Source organism: Lissotriton helveticus, chromosome 3_1 (assembly GCF_964261635.1).
Source record: "Lissotriton helveticus chromosome 3_1, aLisHel1.1, whole genome shotgun sequence".
Classification (NCBI taxonomy): domain Eukaryota; kingdom Metazoa; phylum Chordata; class Amphibia; order Caudata; family Salamandridae; genus Lissotriton; species Lissotriton helveticus.
Genome location: NC_136061.1, coordinates 372122357 through 372144538, shown reverse-complemented (window position 1 = coordinate 372144538; position 22182 = coordinate 372122357). Strand labels below are relative to the sequence as shown.

Below are 22182 nucleotides of genomic sequence, written 5' to 3'. Positions count from 1 at the left end.
GACCTAGATAATCTCCCTATTATGGCCAGAAGATCTGTTGTACCGGAAGTAACGGGACCAGAGGGCAGGGAGATGGTGCCAAATATACAAATGAGATTTGGTGAAGTAAAACACACCTGCGTATTTTGCGATGGATTCATTTGCTACGGAGAAAGAAGCATCACTCTGATCAACAGAGCTATTGACTATCATATGCAAGTTTGTACGAAACGCCCAAAATAATAAATACTTTTTTTTTGTTTTGTTGCTCCTGTTGAGCCCTTTACAATGAATCGTTTTCATTGCCCCCTCCAAGAAAAACCCCAAAAAATATAAAACTGTTCAGAAAAATTCAAAAAAAGTAAAAAAATGTTCCGAAAAATAATAAAAAAAATATAAAACAACAAAAACAATAAAAAAAAAAGTTCTTTTCAGAACTACCTCCCCGTTATTAAAAAATTGGTACAATATTTGGAACTGTGCCAACCTCTATTTCTCTTAGTTCGCTTCCCAGTTCGCTCGCCGGTACGCGAACCGGAAGCGAACCAAAAACAGTAAGTATAAGGGAAGGAAACAGACACTTATGTTAAAAGAAAGACAGCTATAGGGGAGTAAACTAGAGATACTATTACCCGTAATCCACTGCTGATGATGTCACATATTACATCATTCATGACATGCTCAGTGACATCATCAGCAGAGGATTGCGGGTTTTTTGGCAACGTGCCTTATCCACGGTTTAATAACGCTGCCTTTTGCTTTATATAAGTTTTCAAATTGTATGAAATATATACCAATAGGTCGTTATGAACCTTTAGGTAGTGCTTTTCTTCATGAGGTCTGGTCGCTTCCATACACATACAGATGTTTCAAAGATGATCAAGAAGTTTATCTGAATGGAGAGGAATGCACTGAGACGCCAGATCATTCACTAATGTGTAGGCACATACAGTTACACGGTTCATGCAACAAACACCGACCAAATATGGCTTGCGTGTTGCAAGGCACGCCAGTTCCTGCTATCATCCCCACGTTCAAGTTGTTGGAAAATGGTAGTTATTTGATGCTCAATAATGAAGATTGATCTGGGTTAATTAAAAGTATTCCTTTTATCGTAACAGTAAGTGAACGGGTTATTTGCTGCAGAAATGTTCTATTTCCTCCCACACATGAACATAGGGAGTTTTCAATCTCGCCACAAATACCAACCTTGGGAGCAGATTTCAACGGCATGGCAAGAATAAGAGCTCTTTTGTCTCAGAGAGAGGTGGCCTTGAGTTCGGCCCGTGAAACTTTCGTGCTTCACATAGCGAACACCCGTACAGAGGTGCAGACCCTTTTCAATTCAGATTTGCCTTTCCATTTCAGCAAGATGGTTCGGACTATCTCTAACGCATCCTCCACAAAGGCCCTGGCGCACTTTTTTAAAGTTGTTACCAGTGGTCTCGTGACTTCATTTGAGAAAATCTTTCGAGTCATCCCTACTTTCTTTCATTGTATTTTTTCCACTCTGCTTCGTGGTTTGCCATTTTTACTTGCATTACCAGCGGACGCTCTTGTGCTTTTTTACATTTTTAAATATAGATGTCCCTCCTATGCAACCTCCCGCCCTGCAGCTGCTGACACTGTTCCGCAATCGCATGCTAGAATATTATGGCACAATGCCGTTGGCGATATTAAGCACGGCATATGGATTATCTTTTCGATTCTCCTACTTCACCTGTGTCCAGCCTGTATTTCACTGCCTGACCTGTGATTTCGATTGGGCCATTGATTTGTGTCTCTGCGGACCGGTTTCTCCTGACGTCGACTTTAATCAGCTGATGACTCCTATCATTACTCACGAGTTGGTTTGTCCTGGCGAAAGGATTATGGCTGTGGCATTGATGCATGGACTAATTGGTCCCTGGAATTTACTGGCGGCAACACAGTCTTTCTTGGAACAGAGCTTTCTTGAAAACCCACCGAGCTGTCCTCTGATGGTGATAGAGGATCCGGTGCTGGGAGAGCACGTATGTTCTTTTCCGCTTTTAAATTGGATGGCTGAACTGTTTTCGGATGAAGACGGTGACTTCCTATTGGAGGCTGTTGCAGCTTATTTTGCATACACAGTTATGTCATAGACCTTTTCCATGTTTGATATGCTGAGTACTAGCATTTCATTGACAATTCATTGACTTATTTGTCAAGTTTTTATTATTTACCTTGCCTATTGGCTTAAGACTCGATAAAGTACTTGGCTGTTTTATTTTTCTTTAGCATTAAATTTTCCTAGTTTTTAATGCTTTACCTTGCGGACCGTCCACATATAAACTTGCAATCTGCTCTCATGAGATGGCACTTCTATTATCTTATTCAGTTCGTTTCCGGATCATGGGGAGGTGTCATCTACGTCCTGGATATCTTTACACCGTGTTAAGTTAGCATGGGCTCATTACCGGTTTAAACGCCATTTTTCCTTTTTTGCAACTTCTGCACACGACACTTAGTTGTTGCTTTAGCTTTCAACCTAGTAGTTCATCGTGGTTTACATGAGAATAATATGTTATTGCTCTACTATCTGCTTTGCTTGTTAAACTATATCTGTACAGCGAGTGCTAAAGTGTCAAGAACAACACGATACAGAATTGTTATGAGGTCTGATCTCCACGACTTCATACTCATAACATAAGTGCAACTTCTGCCAATTCTGGGCATGAGGCGGGTTTTATATTGCTTTGCCGAACACACATACACAACACTTGATGCGGTTCACATGAAGAGAGAGCTGGTGTATGCTGATGTGATTCCTTCAAATCTAAGACACTAAAGTATGGGCACGCCCTAAACCAACACAAAGAGACCTTCTTAGCAAATAATATAATATGTGTATTAGGGAGGGTGAGATATAAGCAGCCGCGGGCCGTGGAGGGAGTTACGGTGAGGCAGGGAGGCGGGGAGGGGGAGAAGCAGGGTGGAGCCCTCTCCACCCTGCCCCTCCCCCTCCCCGCCTCCCTGCCCCACCGTAACTCCCTCCACGGCCCGCGGCTGCTTATAAGTGTTGCTAACTCTTATTCATTTACAGCATGTTAACATACTGTCACCATTCGCTTTTTATGTACTAGTAACTATGCTGGTAATTTTGCTACTGATAATATGTGTACTTGTATTATCTAAGATACTACGCCTGAGAAGACGGCATTAGTAAATAAACATTTCAAATACACATGTGTTCTTCTTAACTCCATGTTCTGGTTTCTAAGAAATATATAACGACCGACTGTTCATGAGTTCCACGTATCCTGAGGTACTATAAGTTCATATTCTGGATTGTCTAAACATTGAGAGTTTGTTATATCCAATGTGACACTGTACCTAGCTTGCTAAGGGGTTTTTGATTACTAAGGTGAGTTTTGGGACACCCTAATTCGCCGAGGTTCCAATCCTCTGTCCACAGTTCTGTGTGAGAACAGAAACCCTGCGACAGGGGCACCCCCGACCCTTGCTGGAGCTTCATCACACTTGCGATACAACTCCAGCAATGCGCCACCTTTACGGCACAGATACATCACGCATCTGTGCTGTTTTTGCCCCATGATGCGCCGCATTGTAAATGCAGCACACCATAGGTGACGGAACAGCGGCACAGAATGACTAACACATCCCTGGTGATGCGCCAGTCATCATAAATCTATCCCTATGCTTCTTATCTTGTTAGAGATGAACCGCCATATGTATCATCAAAGTTTTTTGCATTTCCTAAATAGCGAACTTTAAGGAATAAATAGCGATTCTTTACCATTCCTAGTTTGCGATGAGCTATTTGCTAATTACAAATTACCCATTCATTTCCTTCATTTCCATAGGACGGTTGGACTCACTTTTAGCTCGAACGGCTGAATGGATTTGCACGAAACTTGGCAAAATTGTAGGGACTGGTAGCCCGATGTGCCTTTGCTATGTCTCAAGATATATGCTCCAGTGGTTTTTACGAAAATTAACTTTGAAAAATATATATTGGGCTACATTGGCCTATATATATGTTGGAACCCAAATGTAGCCCAATGTAGCCCAATGAAGCCCAATGAAGCCCAATGTAGCCCAATGTAGCCCAAAGATGGCCGCCAGAGACGAAAAAAAACAAATGTAGCCCAAATATCAGCCAGATGTAGCCCAACTATAGCCCAGTGACAGAATGACCAATCAGCGTCGCAAACCTCCGTTACGCGAAGCGGAGCGCTGTTACAGATATATATCTTTTTTTGAACGTTAATTTCTCAAAATCCACTGGAGCACATATATTGAGACCTAGCAAAGGCACATCGGGCTACCAATCCCTAATATTTTACCAAGTTTCGTGCAAATCCATTCAGCCGTTCGATTATTATTATTATTTTTTTTTTTTGCCCCGCGGGGCCCTTTTAAAACCTCCACATCAAACCTAGGGGGTCAGCGAGGATCTACTATTCCCCCTTATGGTCATTTGCCCCTTCGCTTTCGCCTCCTCTTGTCTCTCGATCCTACCGAGAGACAAGATGGCGGCCGCTACGGACTGTTTGGAATGTTGACAGACGCCGGAGAACCAATCAGCTTCGCTTCACAAAGCTCCGTTGCGCGAAAAGTACGCGTCCTGGAGCGCTGCCCGGTCCGCTGTTACAGATATATATCTTTTTTTAAACGTTAATTTCTCAAAATCCACTGTAGCACATATATTGAGACCTACAAAAGGCACATCGGGCTACCAGTCCCTACAATTTTGCCAAGTTTCATGCAAATCCATTCAGCCGTTCGGGCTAAAAGTGAGGCCAACCGCCCTATGGAAAACTCAATGTTAAAAACACGTTTTGGGACCCCCCTTTTTTCTCGGCCCCCCCTTGACGAACCCCCCCCAAATTTTCAAGGGCTGTTCAGAAACAAAATGTGCCATTTTCCTGAAAATTTCAGCCAATTCCGTCCACAAACGCCAAAGTTATTAGACATAGAATTTTCAAAAATCCCATAGAGAAAAAATCCTAACTATATATACCTACTGGCGACCGCCAGTAGGTAATATATATATATATATATATTTATATATATATATACTGCTCCACGTACTTCCCACGTACCACGCACTCTGCACAGGGAAATAAAGATCACTACTTCGTCTGTGTAGTCATCATCAGGGTTTATTTCAAAACCAGAAAGCCTTCACAAAACCCTATATATATATATATCTCCACAAGCCTCTCCAATTCAAAGAAAGGCAGCCACACTCCACAACGATTGATTCCTATTTATTTCACATCTCGGCAGTCCTTACATGTTTCAGTCTCCATAGACCTTCTTCGGAGGTAAGCCGTTGTGACATCAGATGGGGGTCAGTAAACCACAAGTCATTTACCAACATTTTAACTGTTCGTCCCCTGGTGGACACTCTGATAATTAACGAATTTCACTATGGTACTTGCGGTTTACTTTCCCTTTTCCCCATTTTCAATCCTCCAATGGATGATGCCACCAAAATTGTTTATGATTTACTATCCAGGGTCGTTGCGCCTTTAGCCACCCATTTTAAAGGTAGTCTAAGAATAATATATATATTATATATATATATATATATATATATATATATATATATATATATATATATATATATATATAGTCAGGCGATTTGGAATCAATTGAATTCAAACCAAACCCTCACCAATCAGGCCCAGACTCCACGATTATAACATGGACCGAACACAGCTTTACAGAACAAATTCTGCAGCATAGGGAGGAATTATCCCTATGGGGCATAGAGTTAATAAAGGTGGAGCCAGCACGATACCCCAGTCCGCTCCAGAAACAAAGTCCGAAATGGAGCCTCTTAAAAGGTGCGTAAGGCCCAGACCAAAGAAGCACCATGGCAGAAGAAGGTCACCTACCTAGGTAAATTACAATCACAATTGCTCACCAAGAAGGAGTCACACTCGAGAGGCACACACAAGCTCCCTTGGTTTTAAATCAGAGGAGTATGGAATGAATTAACCCAAGACAAACATCAGGAAAAGAGCAGGGTTGCAAGATCTGTTCTTGGAATGTCAACGGGTTAAGCACAAAGTTGGACGAAGACGATTTCATAGAGTTCATCACACAACACAACATACTTCTGCTTCAGGAAACCTGGCAGACAAAAAACTTGCCACTTGTGGGATACAAAGAACATTTCATCCCAGCACAAAAGGAGGCACGGCATGGTAGGGGAAAAGCAGGGCTATCGATCTTTATATCCACCGACTTCCTTTGGAGAGATGTCTGTATTGATTTAGATTTGACATGGATGCAATGCATTAAAGTCGAAATCTCTCCTACCGTGGGTCTATTAATTCTGAATTTATACATGCACCCAGCGGGACAAAAACAAAGGGAAAATAATTAAGCAACTAATAGCTGCAATTACAACGCTGAAAACCACCTACCCAAGTGATAATATGACAATAACAGGTGACTTCAACATGAACTTAATCCAAGGACAGGAGGGAAATTTAGCGACCTTTATACAGCCACGACAGGGCAATCGAAGTAGACAAGATGCAATGGGGAAGAAATGTGCAGCAAAATTGGAAGCCCTCTTTCTGCACACGCTAAATGGAAGGGGCCCCTTGGACAGACCAGCAGCCCTAACGAGGGTCACCAGGAATACAGGCTCAACAATAGATTTTACATTAGCAGACCCTGATCTATTTCCTTACATCAAAGATTTCCATATCCTGGAACGGGTTGAAAGCGACCACTATCCCCAGATCTTCACATTAGCTATCAATCCAAAAGAGTCGGAGCAGGCGCATCCTCTAACATTGAACACCCACCTCTTTCACTTACAACGATTAAACTGGAATGAAGACAACATCTCCAATCTAATGGAGACATGTCGCTCATTGCTCTCACCGTCAGTAGAAGCTCAAGATACCGTAAAGGCCTGGGAGTCCTTCGTAGTTAACATCAACAAAAAATACCAAAACAAGTGCAGAGGACACAAATTAACAAGAAACGGAGGAGGGAAGTGTTACACGCCAAAAATGTGCTAAAAAAAACGCGGCTGAATACATACCTGAGGTCATTTCGAAAAAAGGACTCCCAATTATCACAACAAACTCACACATCAATAGAAAATTTTAAAAAGGAGCTAAAACGTGAAACCAAGGCAGCCAAGCAAAAGGAAAACTTCGAGACCAGCATACTCCATGCCAGCAAGCTGCGAAATTCCAAACAGTTCTGGGCAAAAATAAACCTTATGCTTAACGGTAAACAGCAGCAGTTCAACTCGGACATGACAGATCAAATCTGGAGCGCTCACATCGATGCAAGATACAATACCACACTGGACAAGCGCATAGACAACACAACTGATATCCCAACAGAGCTCAATCTGACTCCCAGTTCGAGAACAACCTCAGAAGCTGGGAATCCCAGCAAGCAAAAAGATTCCCCTCATACCCTCAGTCTGGTACTGGTGGAAGCTTCAGCCCCGGACCCAATAAAGTCATTCCAAATCAAAGAAAGCAGTAAGCCATTCTGGAGCACAAAGGAGAAACAGAGCAGATAACTCCAAAGCAGATTCTGAGGACTATAAATCACCTGAGAGCGGACGGGGCTCCCGGACCAAATGGCCTACCCAACGCTCTATTTAGGCAAGATCCTACATTTGGGTCTAGCCTCTTATTGTTCTGTAAAAGCTTAAGGACCGGGAATATTCCTGACTCCTTGAGGGTCAGCATCCTTATACCGATTCATATATCGGGGACACGCTCAGACCCTAACAACTAAGGGTTAATAGCCCTAATAGACGTTGGGGCCAACATCTACACATCCAACTTATTGGCAGATCTGGAGACTTGGGTCAGAAGCAAAAATTTTATCCCAACAACACAAACAGGATTCCGGACCGGCATGGGCACCCTAACAAACTTATCAGCACTAACTCTCTTAGCTAAGAAAGCCATTGACAACTCTAACATGCTGTATACATGCTTTCTAGACCTCAATGCTGCTTTTGATAAAGTGCCAAGATCTAATCTATAGGTTAAAATGAAAGTCTGGGGCACCCCTCCCAACTTATTGGGAGCAATCATCAACTTATATTCGCATACCTGGGTCCAAATAAAAAAAGGAGATGGCCCGCGCCTAACAAAGAAATTCCCAACAATAAACGGGCTAAAGCAAGGATGTGTGCTGGCCCCTAGCCTATTTAACACATATACCGCCGACCTAGAGAGCGACCTACGCACAATCCACGGTGATCCACCGAAATTGGGACAAACACCCATAGCGAGTCTGCAATACGCGGATGATATTGTGCTTCTCTCTCAAACTCCACTTGGTTTACAATGGCTGATCTCACAATTGCGCTGTACATCTCAAATGCACAATTAACAATAAACCTCAAAAAATCTAATGTCCTATGCTTCTCCAGCACTTGTAAAAAAACAACCAAAATTTGTTTGGAGGATAAATTCTTGTACTCTAACCCAGGTGAATGAATACAAATATTTGGGCATCCTACTAGATCGCCAATTAACTTACAAATACCATTTAGACCATAGGAATAAAAAATCAAAACAACTTCAATTCGCTTTCAAAACCATTAAAAAAAAACTACGCGGAAGTTCAACCGGTCACTTTTTAAAGGTTGTAGCAGCAGAATTTCTGCCTTCAATCACATATGGCTCGGAAGTGATGGCCACCAAGGACTCTAAAACGCTAAATCTTGCCCAATCAAGATTGTTTAAAAAACTCTTCTCAATTCCGCGACATATTTCCTTAGCGCAAATACGCCAGGAATACGGATTAACAAACCAGATACCGGCCAGACAAGGGGTCCTGGCCAAATATTACTGGCGCATGAGGGACACTGAAGATAACACGCTTGCCCATCTCTGTTAGGAAGAGGTTGAAAAACAGGTTAGGCAGACCAATTCCACATGCAAGTCTCTTAGGCAAGCACTTCTATCGCTAAATCTTGCCAATGTCATATCTTGCTTTTAAACAAACCACCAATAAAGCCGTCAAACAAGCATCAATGCAAATAGATTAAGCATTAGTGACTGGCAAAAGTCATGCCTGGATCGTGATGCCAACATATAAACAACTGAAACAACAATCCTATTTACAAGAATGTTTCAGGGATCACTATAAGAGGAAACTAAGCTTACTGAGGTTGGGGTGGTTTCCGAGCAAAGACCTAACCCCAAAATGGTTACGGACCTGGCCAACTCTAGATTGTCGCCTCTGTGACAAGGGTCTAGAGTCATCATTGCATCTATTATGTATCTGCCCGGCCTAACAAAATCTAAGGAAGATCCTCCTGAGGCCATTCCTAAGAGAAACACAAGTCAGGACCTGCAGGGCAGCTGTGAAAAAATGCCTCAGTGGGTCTTCGATACAACTTTCCTGCAAAACACTAACTTTCCTGACATTTGCGCTTCAAGAGCTCGAAACAAAGGCAGCAGTAAAAGAGGAACTCGAACATATGGACACCTTGCAGCCGGACCCAGATCCTCTTTCATTCTCTTTTTTATTTATTTATTTTCTCTTTTATTTGAAAGGTTTTATATAGCGCTGGCTAGACCCGGGAGTATCAGAGAGCTTTACATGAGTATCAGACCATAGTAGCAGGTTACATCGTTACCAAGGTTATACAGTTATTAGAGCATAGCTACATGGTTACATGTTCGGTCGAGACAAACAATAAGGGCATATGGGTAAGGGAAAAAGTAGGCAAGGGGAGCAATTCAGGGGGGAGGGGTAGGAGCAAGGGAAGTAGACAGCGAATGAAGGAGGGAAAGAGGAGGGGGAGGGTGAGAGACACAACATGAAAGAAGAGGGGGAGGACGGGGGCACAAACCGGTAGACGAGTAAAAGCTGCGTCCAAAGTCCAGTAAGCTGTGATCCCAGGGGAAGTGATATCATTCCCCCAACTCAGATGCAAGAGGCTCCCTTTTTACACAGTGGACTCTCTCAGAGGGGTCTCTGAAACTCCAAGGCCTACCTACTGGATCCTTCCCCAAAAAGGGGAGAGGGAGTGCTTTGGCAAGGGGTGTCATATCATTCCTCAACTGTGAGTGGCTCCCTTAGCTCTGTGGACTCTCTCAGAGGAATCACTGAGACTCCAGAGTAAAAGTAGTTGGATCTTTCCCCAACAAGGGGAGAAGGAGTGCTTAGTTAAAGGGCACAAGGGACAGGGGGCTAGGGGGCGTAGCAGGTAAGGGGAGAGAGGAAGGGGGAGGTGAAAGGAGCAGGGGAAGTAGACAAAGAATGAAAGAGGGAAAAGCAGTAGGGGAGGGTGAGAGAGAGCATGAAAAGAGGGGGGGTGCTTTACACGTTTGACTCTCTCAGGGGGGTCTCTAATACTCCAAGGTCTACCTACTGGATCCTTCCCCAACAAGGGGAGAGGGAGTGCTTTGGTAGGGGATGCCATACTATGCCTCAGCTGTGCGTGGTTCCCTTGACGTTGTGGACTCTCTCAGAGGGTTCACTGAGACTCCAGAGTAAGAATATTAGATCTTTCCCCAACAAGGGGAGAAGGAGTGCTTAGTCAAAGGGCGACAGGGGGCTAGGAAGAGGGTCGGAACTGGCAGGTCAACATCTTGTGTGTTTTGCTGTTCACCCTATGTGGGCAGGGTATGCCCAGACGTGGGTCCCTTGCTCACTAAGCCACTGGAGTCAAGCTATCCTGGCTGAAGACGGCTGATAGCCAGAAACCGGTCCTAGGATGCTTGATTCCGGTCCAGGAAAAGATATGGCTTGGCAGTTCGGGCTGGACTGTTTCCATGAGGCACAGGATCAAGGCTGATTTGCATATGGCCATGTCTGAACTGGGGTGGTGTGGAGTGCAAAAAAACAATGGATTTAGGCCCAGATCTCTGTACTGGGGTGAATGTATGACATTGTTCTGCATTCTGTCCATCAACTGTTGTTTTGCACTTCTCTCTACAGCACTTCACACTCGTCCACGCCACTCCACTCTACGCTACTCTACTCCACTCAAATCTACAATACTCCACTCTACTCCACTTCACTCTACTCCATTGCATACTACTCTATGAAACTCTATGCCACTTCACTCTGGCCCACTCTGATCTACACCACTCCACACCACTGCACTTTATGACAGTCCATGCCACTCTACACCACTGCACTATATGGCATTCCATGCCACTCTACAACATTTGACTCCACTCATCTATACTCCACTATACAGCATTCTACTCTACTCAATGCCTCTCTACTCTACAACACTCTACTCCACTCTAAGACACTTCTCTCTACAGCACTACTCTCTACGCCATTGCACTCTACAACAGTAGATGCCACTCCACGATACTACTCTATGACACTCTACTTTACACCACAACACTCTACTCCACTCTATGCCCTCCATGACACTCTATGCCATTCCACTCTGACACTCTACTCCATCCCTATGACACTCTATACCACTCCACTACACGCTACGCCACTTCAGTCTAACACTTCGCTCCACGCTACGCTACGCCACTCTACTCTCTGGCACTCCACATTTCTCCACTCTATGACCCTTTACTCCACTCTATGCTATGCCACTCTATGTCCCACCCTTCAACCCTAGAGACAACACTTGCCACTCCACTGCGCTCTATGCTACTCTACGCCACTTAACTATATGTCACTCCATTCTACAACACCTTGTCACTCCACTCTATGACACGCTACACATTATACTCCACTCTATGCTACACTGTGCCACTCAACTCTACTCTACGGCAGTCAACTCTTTTCCACTCTAAGACACTTTTCTCCACTCTAGGCTACGCCACTGTACACCCGGCTCTCCATCTTATTACACTCTTCTCCATTCTATGCCACTCCACTGCACACTCCTCCACTCTCCGACCTAACACTCTACGCCACTCTTCTGCACTTTATGTCAGTCAACTCTATGCCCCTCCACTCAACTCCACGCCACTCTAGTCCACTGCAACCTACAATAATCCAGTGTACGACACTCTACTCCACTCTATGATACTGCACCCAATGCCTCTCCACTCTATGCCCCTCTAGTCTCTGACACAACACTCCATTCTAAGCCACTCCACTCTTCAATACTCCACTGTTTGACACTCTACTCAACTCCATACTATGACACTCTAATCCACTCTATGCCACTTCACTCTAGGCCACTCTATGTCACTCCTCTCTATGACCCTCCACTCCACTCTATGACATTCCGCTCCACTCTACATCACTTCACTCTAGGCCACTCTGTGGTACAACATTATCTTTTGTCTACTCTTGTAGTGTAGTTCCTATCTTCCCAATAGGCTCTGCGCATTGGAATAATACCTACAGCAGTAAAGGCCTAGGCCAGACGTTAACTAGGTCTACTACTGTCGATACTAGACTTAAAGTTTTGGGTTTGCCAGCGTAGCTCAGAGTTCGCTAGAAACTTTCTCGAATGTTCAAGGAGGACTTAACTTCCCTGATTAGACAAGAAGGGATTTAGTTTCTGACAACCATAGAACATGACAACTTTGCTCTCCCCTAATCAAGAGTCAATCTCGAGAGTCGTGTGAACAAAAGGCAATTTATTTTACTCAGTCAGTATGTGCATTCTTAGTCTCATCAGAATGTAGAGAAAAGGAAGAGACGGGCGTGTTCAATAAAAAGGTGTTATTTATTGATCAGTCTCTTTTCTCGTACAAGAGAAATGGATCGATATTATTGCGATACTTATAGTTAAGTAAAGTGCATACATTAAAAGCAATAGTATAAAGTAATACTGTAAAAACATTGATATGGTTTCTAAGCCATAAGATGTTTTAAAATGAGTAAAATATATTACATACACATATACATTTGACTAAACGTACTCAACTGGTGTTTCTAGATACGCCTACCCCGTGTACCTGACCTAAGTCTAATACGTGGGCGGGAATAGAAAGTTACAGTTTAAGTTAAGTTTGTTTTTGCCAAGTGAATAACTAAAGAATTCTCTGTGAGGGGTTATTCAGTTCTGTACCTGGAAGTTAGGATGAATGAGGAATGGTATCTCTCTCTCTGGTCTCGATATTCCAGGCTGCCTGCGAGGGCTACCCGGAAACACCGGTGCTGGATTCTCGGCAGGAGAAAGCAGCGCGTCTCTCAGCGCGTCAGAAAGGCGGGGCTGCTGCCAGCGGGGTCTGCTCTGCTCTCGGCTTCGGCAAGGATGGCTGCTCCGTCTCGTCACCACGCGTGTGTTTGCATATGGCAAGATCGGTAATATTTATACCTTTAAGGTGCCGAGATTGACGTAAGGATGGACATAGATACGTCAATAAAGATGTCATACGACTTGCTCGTTAGCACATTCTTTTACTAAAGTTCTCGGTGAAATCAAAACAATGGCCGAAGGGTTTTGCCCAGGTTGTCATAGGTTTGATTTGTTATGAGAACTCCGTATGCCTTATCAGGGGCTGGAGGAATATCGCTTGTCTAATTAGATCGCAAGCGTTATGACCTAATCAGATAACACGTTCCTGTGCCGTAGTGTGACTGCGTCAGATAACGGTATCTGCATCATGGGGGTTTTCTGCCTCATGGGCTGACTGCTAGTTAACTTGTTGGTTTGTTTAACTAGAATAGGGTCAGGAATAGGGGGATCGATTCAGAACCGATAGGAATACATGACACTCTATGATAGTCAACACCACTCCACTCTACGACACTCTATACCATTTACTCCACTCTATGCCACACCACTTTATGACACTTTACGCTACTCTACACCACTACACTACTCTCTTTGCACCTCCACTCTATGACACTCCACTCTACACTACGACACTTTACTCCACTCTTTGCTATGGCACTCTATGCACTTCCACTCTACATCACTCAGTTCTATGACACTCTACTCCATTCTATGCCACTTCACTCTACCACACTCTATGCCACTTCACTCTAGGCCACTCCACTCTACGCCACTCCACAACCCTCCACTTCACTCTATGCCATTCAACACCACTTCACTCTAGGCCACTCTGTGACACAACACTCTACTCAATGCCACTCTACGACACTTTACTCCACTCTACTCCACTCTATGCCCCTCCACTCTATGCTCCTCCATTCCACGCCCCTCCACCCTACATCACTACACTCTGCACAAATCCACTCTACCCCACTGTAATCCACTCTACAGCACTTTATGACACTCCACTCTGCACCACTCCAATCCACTCTACGCCAATCTAGTCCATGCCACTATCCTCTGCATCACAAACTTTTAACCCTGCTGAACACCAGTAACACTGGTGTACAACATGGCTAAAACACATTGGCAAAGCTAATAGCTCTTGCATAGGTAACAGCTATTGACTTTCACAATACTTGTTAATACATAAAAGCCACTGCTAAAGTAAGGCCTTAACAGCTCATATGGCAGGGTGAATTGTATTTAAAAAGTAGGACAAGTACTTTAATTTAACATGTCCTGGTAGAGAACAAACCCTAAATGTGTTATTCTCTACTGTAAGGCCATAGGATAACATTGAGATACATTATTACATTCAACAAGTGCTGACATTAGACTGGTAGCAGGTAGAAATGTTATGTTAAGGCTCAAATTAATTGTAATTTAAAATCCCCTTGAATGGTAAAGTCTGATTTTAGATTACAATTTAGAAAATTACACTTTTAGAAAGTCAGCATTTTCTTGTCCTAAACTTTCTGAGGCCTTCGTGGAGTTTTCAGCTGCCCGAGCCTGTTAATTGCTCCCCCATTTAGGAATTGGGTCCAGACAGTGAACAACAAGACCTGGCTGTAGCTGAGAGAGAGATCTATCCTGACAGGATGGGAGGGGCAGAGCTGTTCCTGACCATTTTTATTTCAATAGGCTGCCTCCAGCATACTAACAAAGGTAGTTGACCCCAGCCTTTTGTCACCTTAGACCTCTTGAGGCCAGGGAAGGATCTTTTCAGAACCAGATGTAAAAGTGAATTAGACATTTCCCTCATTTCAGAGGGTGGCACCAGACATACATATTGAACCTCCTGAGCCACTCACCAGTACACTCCTAGATCTGCAGACGTTACAGAGGAAGGACTGCCTTGTTCGCCAGAGGAATGCACATCTGCTTTAGGCCTGACTTGTGCTCCAGAATACTGCTCTGCTGATTGAGACCTGTCTTGTTCTTTATAGGACTGAACTGCCTGCCCTGCTCTCCGAGAAGGAAGACTGGACCTGCTCCCTCTATCCCAGGCTAACCTGAGTGTCTCCAAAGGTGAGTTGGCCGACTTCTTGTTCTGAGCTACTGGGACACAACAAGCTCCAAAGGCCTCCCTACAAATGCCCAGCTGACTTGCTGAAAATGGCCTAGCCTGGACCTACAACTGGACCTGCCTAAGCCCTGCTGGCTTCTGCTTGAGTGAGTTCCTGATCGCTAAGATCCTGAAGTTATGTATTCTGTCCGCCACTTTGAGATTGGGTCTTTTTCAGCAGGACTAACCTGGTCCCTGTATCCGGCACACACTGCATCGCAGTCGGCCTGAACTTGTGACTTTGTCCAGGTCTAGTGCAACCAGATACCCACTGTTAGTTCTTTCTGCTTCATGATGCTATATTTACTTAAACCTTTAAAATTACATATCTCCGGCTCTACTGATTGGATTTTTGTTGTTTTGGTCTCATTTTAGTTATTCAAGTTTACTCTATTTTTCTAAATTGGTGTGGGATAGCACTCTTGTGTTGTGTTTTCACTTCATGACTGTTGGTGTGCTGCATAAATACTTAACACAGTGCCTCTAAGATAAACCTAAATGCTTTGGTGTCAAATTGCCACAGGGTAAAGCAGAGGGTTATTTTAGTGACTTTTTTGGTTCACCCTGACTAGGATTGTGGTTGTTGCTTTAAAAGAGATTTCACCTCATCTATCAAAAACCCATTTTCTTACATTGGTGGCAGTCCACTTATGCATATTACATCAGCTTTCTCACTGTGCTGGTTTTGGTTTCCTCTTGATGTTTGTGAACATTTGAGGTAAGTGTAAAAAGGTACATGTGCCAAAATGGGGCCAGTTACAGTGCTGCCAATTTCCATTCGAAGGTTTGCAAATATTGATGCACATATACAACACTAGCATATGCTTCATGGTTATTTACTTTTTGCTTTCCTCGAAAATGGCTGAATCGAAAATATCCCAAAACAAGAGGACATACGAAAGGGAGGCAAGGTTTGGCTGCTAAATATGGAAGCAGTTTTTTTACTTCTTCATGGCTTTAGTAGCCTATGGTAATTTCCATCTAATTTCCAAATGTTACTGCATTTGGGGCCCCCTATAACATTTCCTCTTTGACCGTTGAGGGCCACATTTGGCACACTAAGAGGTCTGAATTTTGAAGGCTGGTTGCCGCAAGTTGGGTGCAGATTGGACAAGTAGGGCCACAGTTACTGATGGGTGTATGAAGCGATATGAGGTGTCAAGCTTAACATAGTTGTTTAATGTGCCACAGTAATATATTTATACTACCAGTATGTTGATTAAATAAAGCAAACCATATAAGGTGGAGAAGTGTGGCTCAATGGTTAGAGCGGCAGACCCTGATGCAGAGATCTAGCCCGGGACCAAGGTTCAATTCCCCACCTCGGCGGGTCTTGGGCTCAAAATTTCCACGGACCTGATAATTCTCGTCTCGGTGCCTATTCCAATCATGGAGTCCCACTCTGCAACTCTGGGCAATAGCTTGCTTAATTTCCACAACGGCCCCCACAACGCTAAGGATGCCTGGCTTCCACCTTGGGGGTGCCCAGGAGTGGGCACCTCACAGGGAAAGCCAGGATGGGTTCCACAGCGGTATTCGTACAAGCGCCTTGAGACCCTTGCAGGTGAGTAGTGCGCTATACAAGTATCAATTTACAATTTAAGGTAAGAGTAATTAAATTGATTATTATTAGGGGTGGCTGAGGTGACAACCCACCTCCAGGAATAGTCACAACTCTTCACAAATTCCAGTAAGGGGACACGCCGGTACACATTTTTTAAGTTTTAGGTTGAGATAGCGCAAAAAGCGCCAATGATAATCAATGGTCATAGTCGGGCCACTGGAAATATGTGACAGGGGAGGGCCAAATTATGTGGTAGGGTTGACCAAATGATGTGGCAATAAAAAGGCAAATTATGAGGTATAATGCAGCACATTTTATGATAGTATTGCTTCATTATTTTGTGATTTTTACACTTGTTAACATTGTCTAGGCATAGTTTGTACCACATTAAAAGCAGATTAACACCCAAACATAACAATAACCAACAGAAAGGTGACCAATAAACCTTTGCAACGTGCCTTTGACATCGCTCAGATTTTAATAACTTTTGAACTGTTCGAGTTACAAACAATTTTTTTTGTTAAACTCTGCAGACTATGCAGCAGATGATGGATTATGTGGCAAATGTGGCAGTTCCATGATTATGCAAAAAACGCAGCATCCACACAATAGCATAATTCCAGTGGCCCTGGTCACAGTAGACAGGAACCTAGGCATGAATTGAAGTTGCCCACAATGGAATGCAGGTTGCATACACCAACCAGGTTCATCTTGGTCAAAAATTTTACTTTCTGACTTAGGGCCAGATGTAGGTCGCCAAATACCGGTCGGTAACGGCCGATTTCGGCCGTTACCGACCGGTACTTGGGATTTGACATGTAGGTGGCCTGAATTGTACCAATTCGGTAAATTTACTGATTCGGTAGAATACCGACTCGGTAAAGTTACCGAATCGGTAAATCCAGATGTAGGTGGCACTTTAAACAGTGCCACAGGCCATTACCGATTCATAATTTACCACCAAATAATATTTGGTGGTAAATTATGAATTTCTGTGTACCTGCACATCTGTGCATGTACACCGGTGCCATGTGGCACACATACATGCCCTAAGGGCATGTATGTGTGTCACATTGCACACAAGCCAGAATCTGGGGTGCAACAGGGTGTCAAAGTGACACCCTGTCCCCCTTGTAAATTCAGTAATTTTACCGAATCTGTATTTACCGATTCGGTAATTGGTATTGATTCCAATGGGCCTCAAGGCCCATAGGAATCAATGGCAATTACCGAATCTGTAAATACCGATTCGGTAATTACCGATTTTTACCGATTCGGTAATTAAATCGGTAAAAATACCTACATCCCGATTGCCAGTTCTTAAATACCGAATCGGTATGATTCGGTATTTAAGAATCGGTAATCTGGGATTACCTACATCTGGCCCTTAGTCTTTTAAGTCCCAACAAACACATGGAGTACATTTCTAAGAACTTCAGGACCTGAGGGAAGGCACTTACAGAATCTCCTGGTGTCAGGCTGAGGCCAACATCAGAGTCTAATCCAGGCTCAGTTGCCATGAATCAGCTAGGTGTTTCCAGGAAAAGGCCTCTTGCTGCCTGTTGTTTCTCTTGTAGGCACACAGGAGGTCAGTGAACTGACCATCTGAGTCAACTTCTTTCTCCTGGGTACAAGAGGAAGCAGGTCCACTCTTTCAGGGCTCCTCTCAGGTCACAAACAGCAGGTCCAGCCCTCTTCTTATCTTCTGAAGTTCCAGAAAGTGTTCTGATGAGGTAGCCTGGAGATGCTACAGTTATCCCTAGCACTAGCTAGTGGGTGGGGGTGGTTCTTGGCCTCTCGCTAACCTATGAGGTAAAAATTCTCAGGGCCAACCATACCTAATTTCCCTGTATGTCTTTCTGTAAGCAAGCCCCAAATTCTAGAAGTCAGGGCATTTTCAAGATGGCAAAAGTCTTCCGCCACACCAAATTTGGCTCTGAGGCTGGGGGTGTGAGTGGAGATTGTACTATGTTAATATGAATGTACTTCCACATCTAACTCTAGACTCCAGTGTGTAGTAGGCACTGTACTCACAACAAACCTAGAGATAGACGTCAGGTAGGTAAAAAGCAGGGTCTTTCAGCAAGCAGACAGGGGATCCACAAGAATTATCTTGCCATCCTGTTTTATACTTTTCAAGTAGGCACCAAGTGTTACATATGGGTAAGCAGACCTGTCAATCAGGATGTGACACTGTGCAGTGAAAAGGAGGCACACGGCTCCTTCCCTGCACATTATGTTGAGTTCAGAGAAGGCATCTCTTCCCATTCAAGTCAGCCTATTGTTTGCTACTGGGAGGCACTTCAAACCTCATTCACATCTATTCAAGGCAGAGCGAAGGCTAGAAGAAGTGGGTGAGCTTAGGTCAATTACTCTTCTATGAGCTTTGGCAGGTAATAGGTGACTTTTTAAAAGTTATTTTCTGTAAAATGTATAAAAAAGTCCAACATCACCATTGACTTGGATGTTCAATAACTATAGGAAATTATTATTTTTCTACACGGCCCCATTCCTGAGATACAATATTACTATTTGTATCTGTGTTCAGGTTTTCAACATAGGCAGTTAGGCCTTTTAGAGCTATGTCACTGTAGGGACATTGTAACATTAATGCTCTATATGTCATACTCTTACATGCCATGCACCCTGCATCGTGGGCTACAAGGCCCACATAGGAGTGACTAATTAATATTTCGTAGAGAGGTTTTACCTCAAAGAAGGGTTATTTTGACAGGCCACACTGCAGGTTAAAAGCGTAGAAGTCAGAGAACCAAGGTGGGTCTGAAGCCATGTTTTCCATAGTACACTTGTGGTTAGCACAATCACCAGGTAAAGCTTATTTCTTCATGCCATGGGTGTATTTTCACACCATATACTATGACCATATAGAATATTAAAACGCGTTGATCAGGAATTAGTTAATGTTTTAGTGGTCATAGCACATACACTGGGCACTAGACAGCAGTGCCCAAGAGAGCAAAGACAAAAAACTAGCAACAAAACAGGATTCAGCAAAAGGCGAAAAGTCTATGGTGACCATGCATAAAATGGGATTTTCCCAACAGTAAGGTTAATAAACACAATAAGCATTTTCAAACACGTTTATTGTATTGAAATCGGAGCACATCTCTTCCTGTTTTAGCTAGTTAAGGCAGTGATATTGCTTCAGATAGAAAACAGTGGCTTCCAACATTATCCAGCCAGCTACCTGCAGCACCATAAAATAACAGCAAGTGTAATAATGTCTTTGCACCTACACTATCTGTTTAAGGGGGTGTTTTACTACTATTATGAGAATGTCCTGTAGGCGGGTCAACAGGAATTAGGAGACAATGCAGGACCACGTTACATGGCAGGGTTTACTCAATTATGCAGCGAGAAAAGCTGAATAGTGCAGCACATTTTGTGGCAATATTTTGTCATCACAGTACATATTGATACTGTCTGGGCATATGCTTTAACTCACAAGTACCAGTTTGTTACCCGAATAAAACAATCAGCAATTGAGAGGTGACCATTTAACCTTTGCAACAGGTCTGCCAGGGAGTGGCACCCTGTCTGATGCTTGTTTCAATACATGTTGATCCGTCTGAGATAGAAACGCATCTTTTTGGTGAAAGCTACAAAATATAGAACAGGTGGATTATACGGCATGCAGAATAAATCAATAATTATGTGGAAAACGCTGTGGAAGAAGGTCCTCCTATTTCTAGTGTGCCCAGTACATAGGCTGTTGTCTCTGATAGGCAAGAGTCAGAAACATGTTATTATCAACCCAGGTCCTGCAGGTATATAAGAGACTGAAGTGCGGCTGGAAATACCGTATTTGCCTTCAGGCACCGCAAGAGATACTTGTTGACTTTTTACAGATTATGATGGGCAGCATAAAAAAGTCTTCAGGGCTCTCAATTATACTAAACAGTTACAATGGAAAGATCCCCGCTAGTGTGAGATGCCAGTTTATGCACAGCCTAACAAGACAGTCAAGCCAGCCCTTATGGTTTTATAGGACATGTATTGCATGGGCACTTTGGTAGAAAGTGACAGACTGGGTGGAACCATTAAGAGTTTGGTTTCTAAAGTCTCAAGTTCATTCCCCTATGCCTGCCACTTAATGTACTGCGATAACTTGGACCTCTGCTTTGTTTATAAACCTCATACCAATGTAAAGTTTGCATCCTGGGTGGTGTGAGATGCTGGACAAAAATCGTAATTCAACTATGGGTACCTGAGAAAGGACAGGCACATGCCGTCCATAGAACATTTCTAATTTCATAGTCTAAATGTGGGAACCTGAGCAGAAGGTGGAATGCCATAAAATGATAGCCCATCGAGCAGACCTGTTACTAATGTGCATCTTGAAGCATCTAGACCCTGTTTTGTAGAAGCACAAACACTCACTCTTCATCATAGGTCTGCTCAGGGCATTTGGTGTTTGGCTTGTTGAGAAAACATATCCCTGCTTGTCCATTTTCAAAGCCTGCAATATGTCTTCAAGCCACTCTGGATATTTGTAGGCCTTTCAGATTAGTCGGTTAGAAACTTGTTGTTCTTTCCTTGGCCTGCTCTGCAGGTCCTGGGCCGTGAGAGGAAGTCTGCCCGCACTAGCCGATACAGGTAGATCACAATCATGCAGTCCACAGTGCAGAGAGAGAACAGGATCAGGGTGTCGGACACCGAGCTGCGCACCAGTAAGTAAGCACCATGCTGTTCCATCATCTTGCCAAGAAGGTACGAGGTGAGGTAGATCTGAGCGCCCAAGCGGAAGGTTACAAAGGTGAGAAGATTCAAGTACTTGTTGACTTGGTACATGGCCGAGTCCTGGGCGTTACTCAGTTTCAGCAGCAGGCGGGTGTGCAGGAAGATACTGTTCACCTCCACAAAGAGCGAGATGACACCACCAGCCACGTAGTGCCGCGTGAAAGCCGCAAAGACAAATGGTGGAGTCACCTGAAAGAACATAAACATACGTAGTTAGAATGGTGATGTCATTGTGTCACTCCTCAAACCACAGGTTCTGGAATAAGGGGGCTGCTACAGATATAGATGGGTTACAGGTTCAAAAAGCTATGGCTACCAGAGATATTGATGACTTTTGGTCTGTGAACAGTCTCAACTGGATGAATGATTGGGTGTGGGATAATCTGGAAGTATGGCTTGGTTTTGGCATGTGAGCAATTTCTACTTGAAGTAAGGATGGGAGGAGCGACAGAGAAGTATCAGCTGGTGTACAGATGGGTAATGATTTTAGAGCATGGATGGCTATGGATAATGGTTGGGTTATGGTCTCAGGGCAGAGATTGACGGGTATGGATGTGTTTTATGGCAGTGAATGATTAAGAGATAAGGACAGCTTGATAG

General features: G+C 43.7%; 1 protein-coding gene across 1 annotated transcript in view; it reads right to left on the bottom strand.

The window, feature by feature from the left end:
* Window positions 1-19908: 19908 nt before the first annotated feature.
* The window catches only part of LOC144822488 (TLC domain-containing protein 1-like), a 65652-nt gene continuing 63378 nt past the window's right edge, over window positions 19909-22182 (bottom strand). Inside the window, exon 5 of the mRNA XM_078680096.1 lies at window positions 19909-21771. Coding sequence (XP_078536222.1) covers window positions 21349-21771 — 423 coding nt within the window. The 3' untranslated portion in view covers window positions 19909-21348. The remainder of the gene's footprint in view (window positions 21772-22182) is intronic.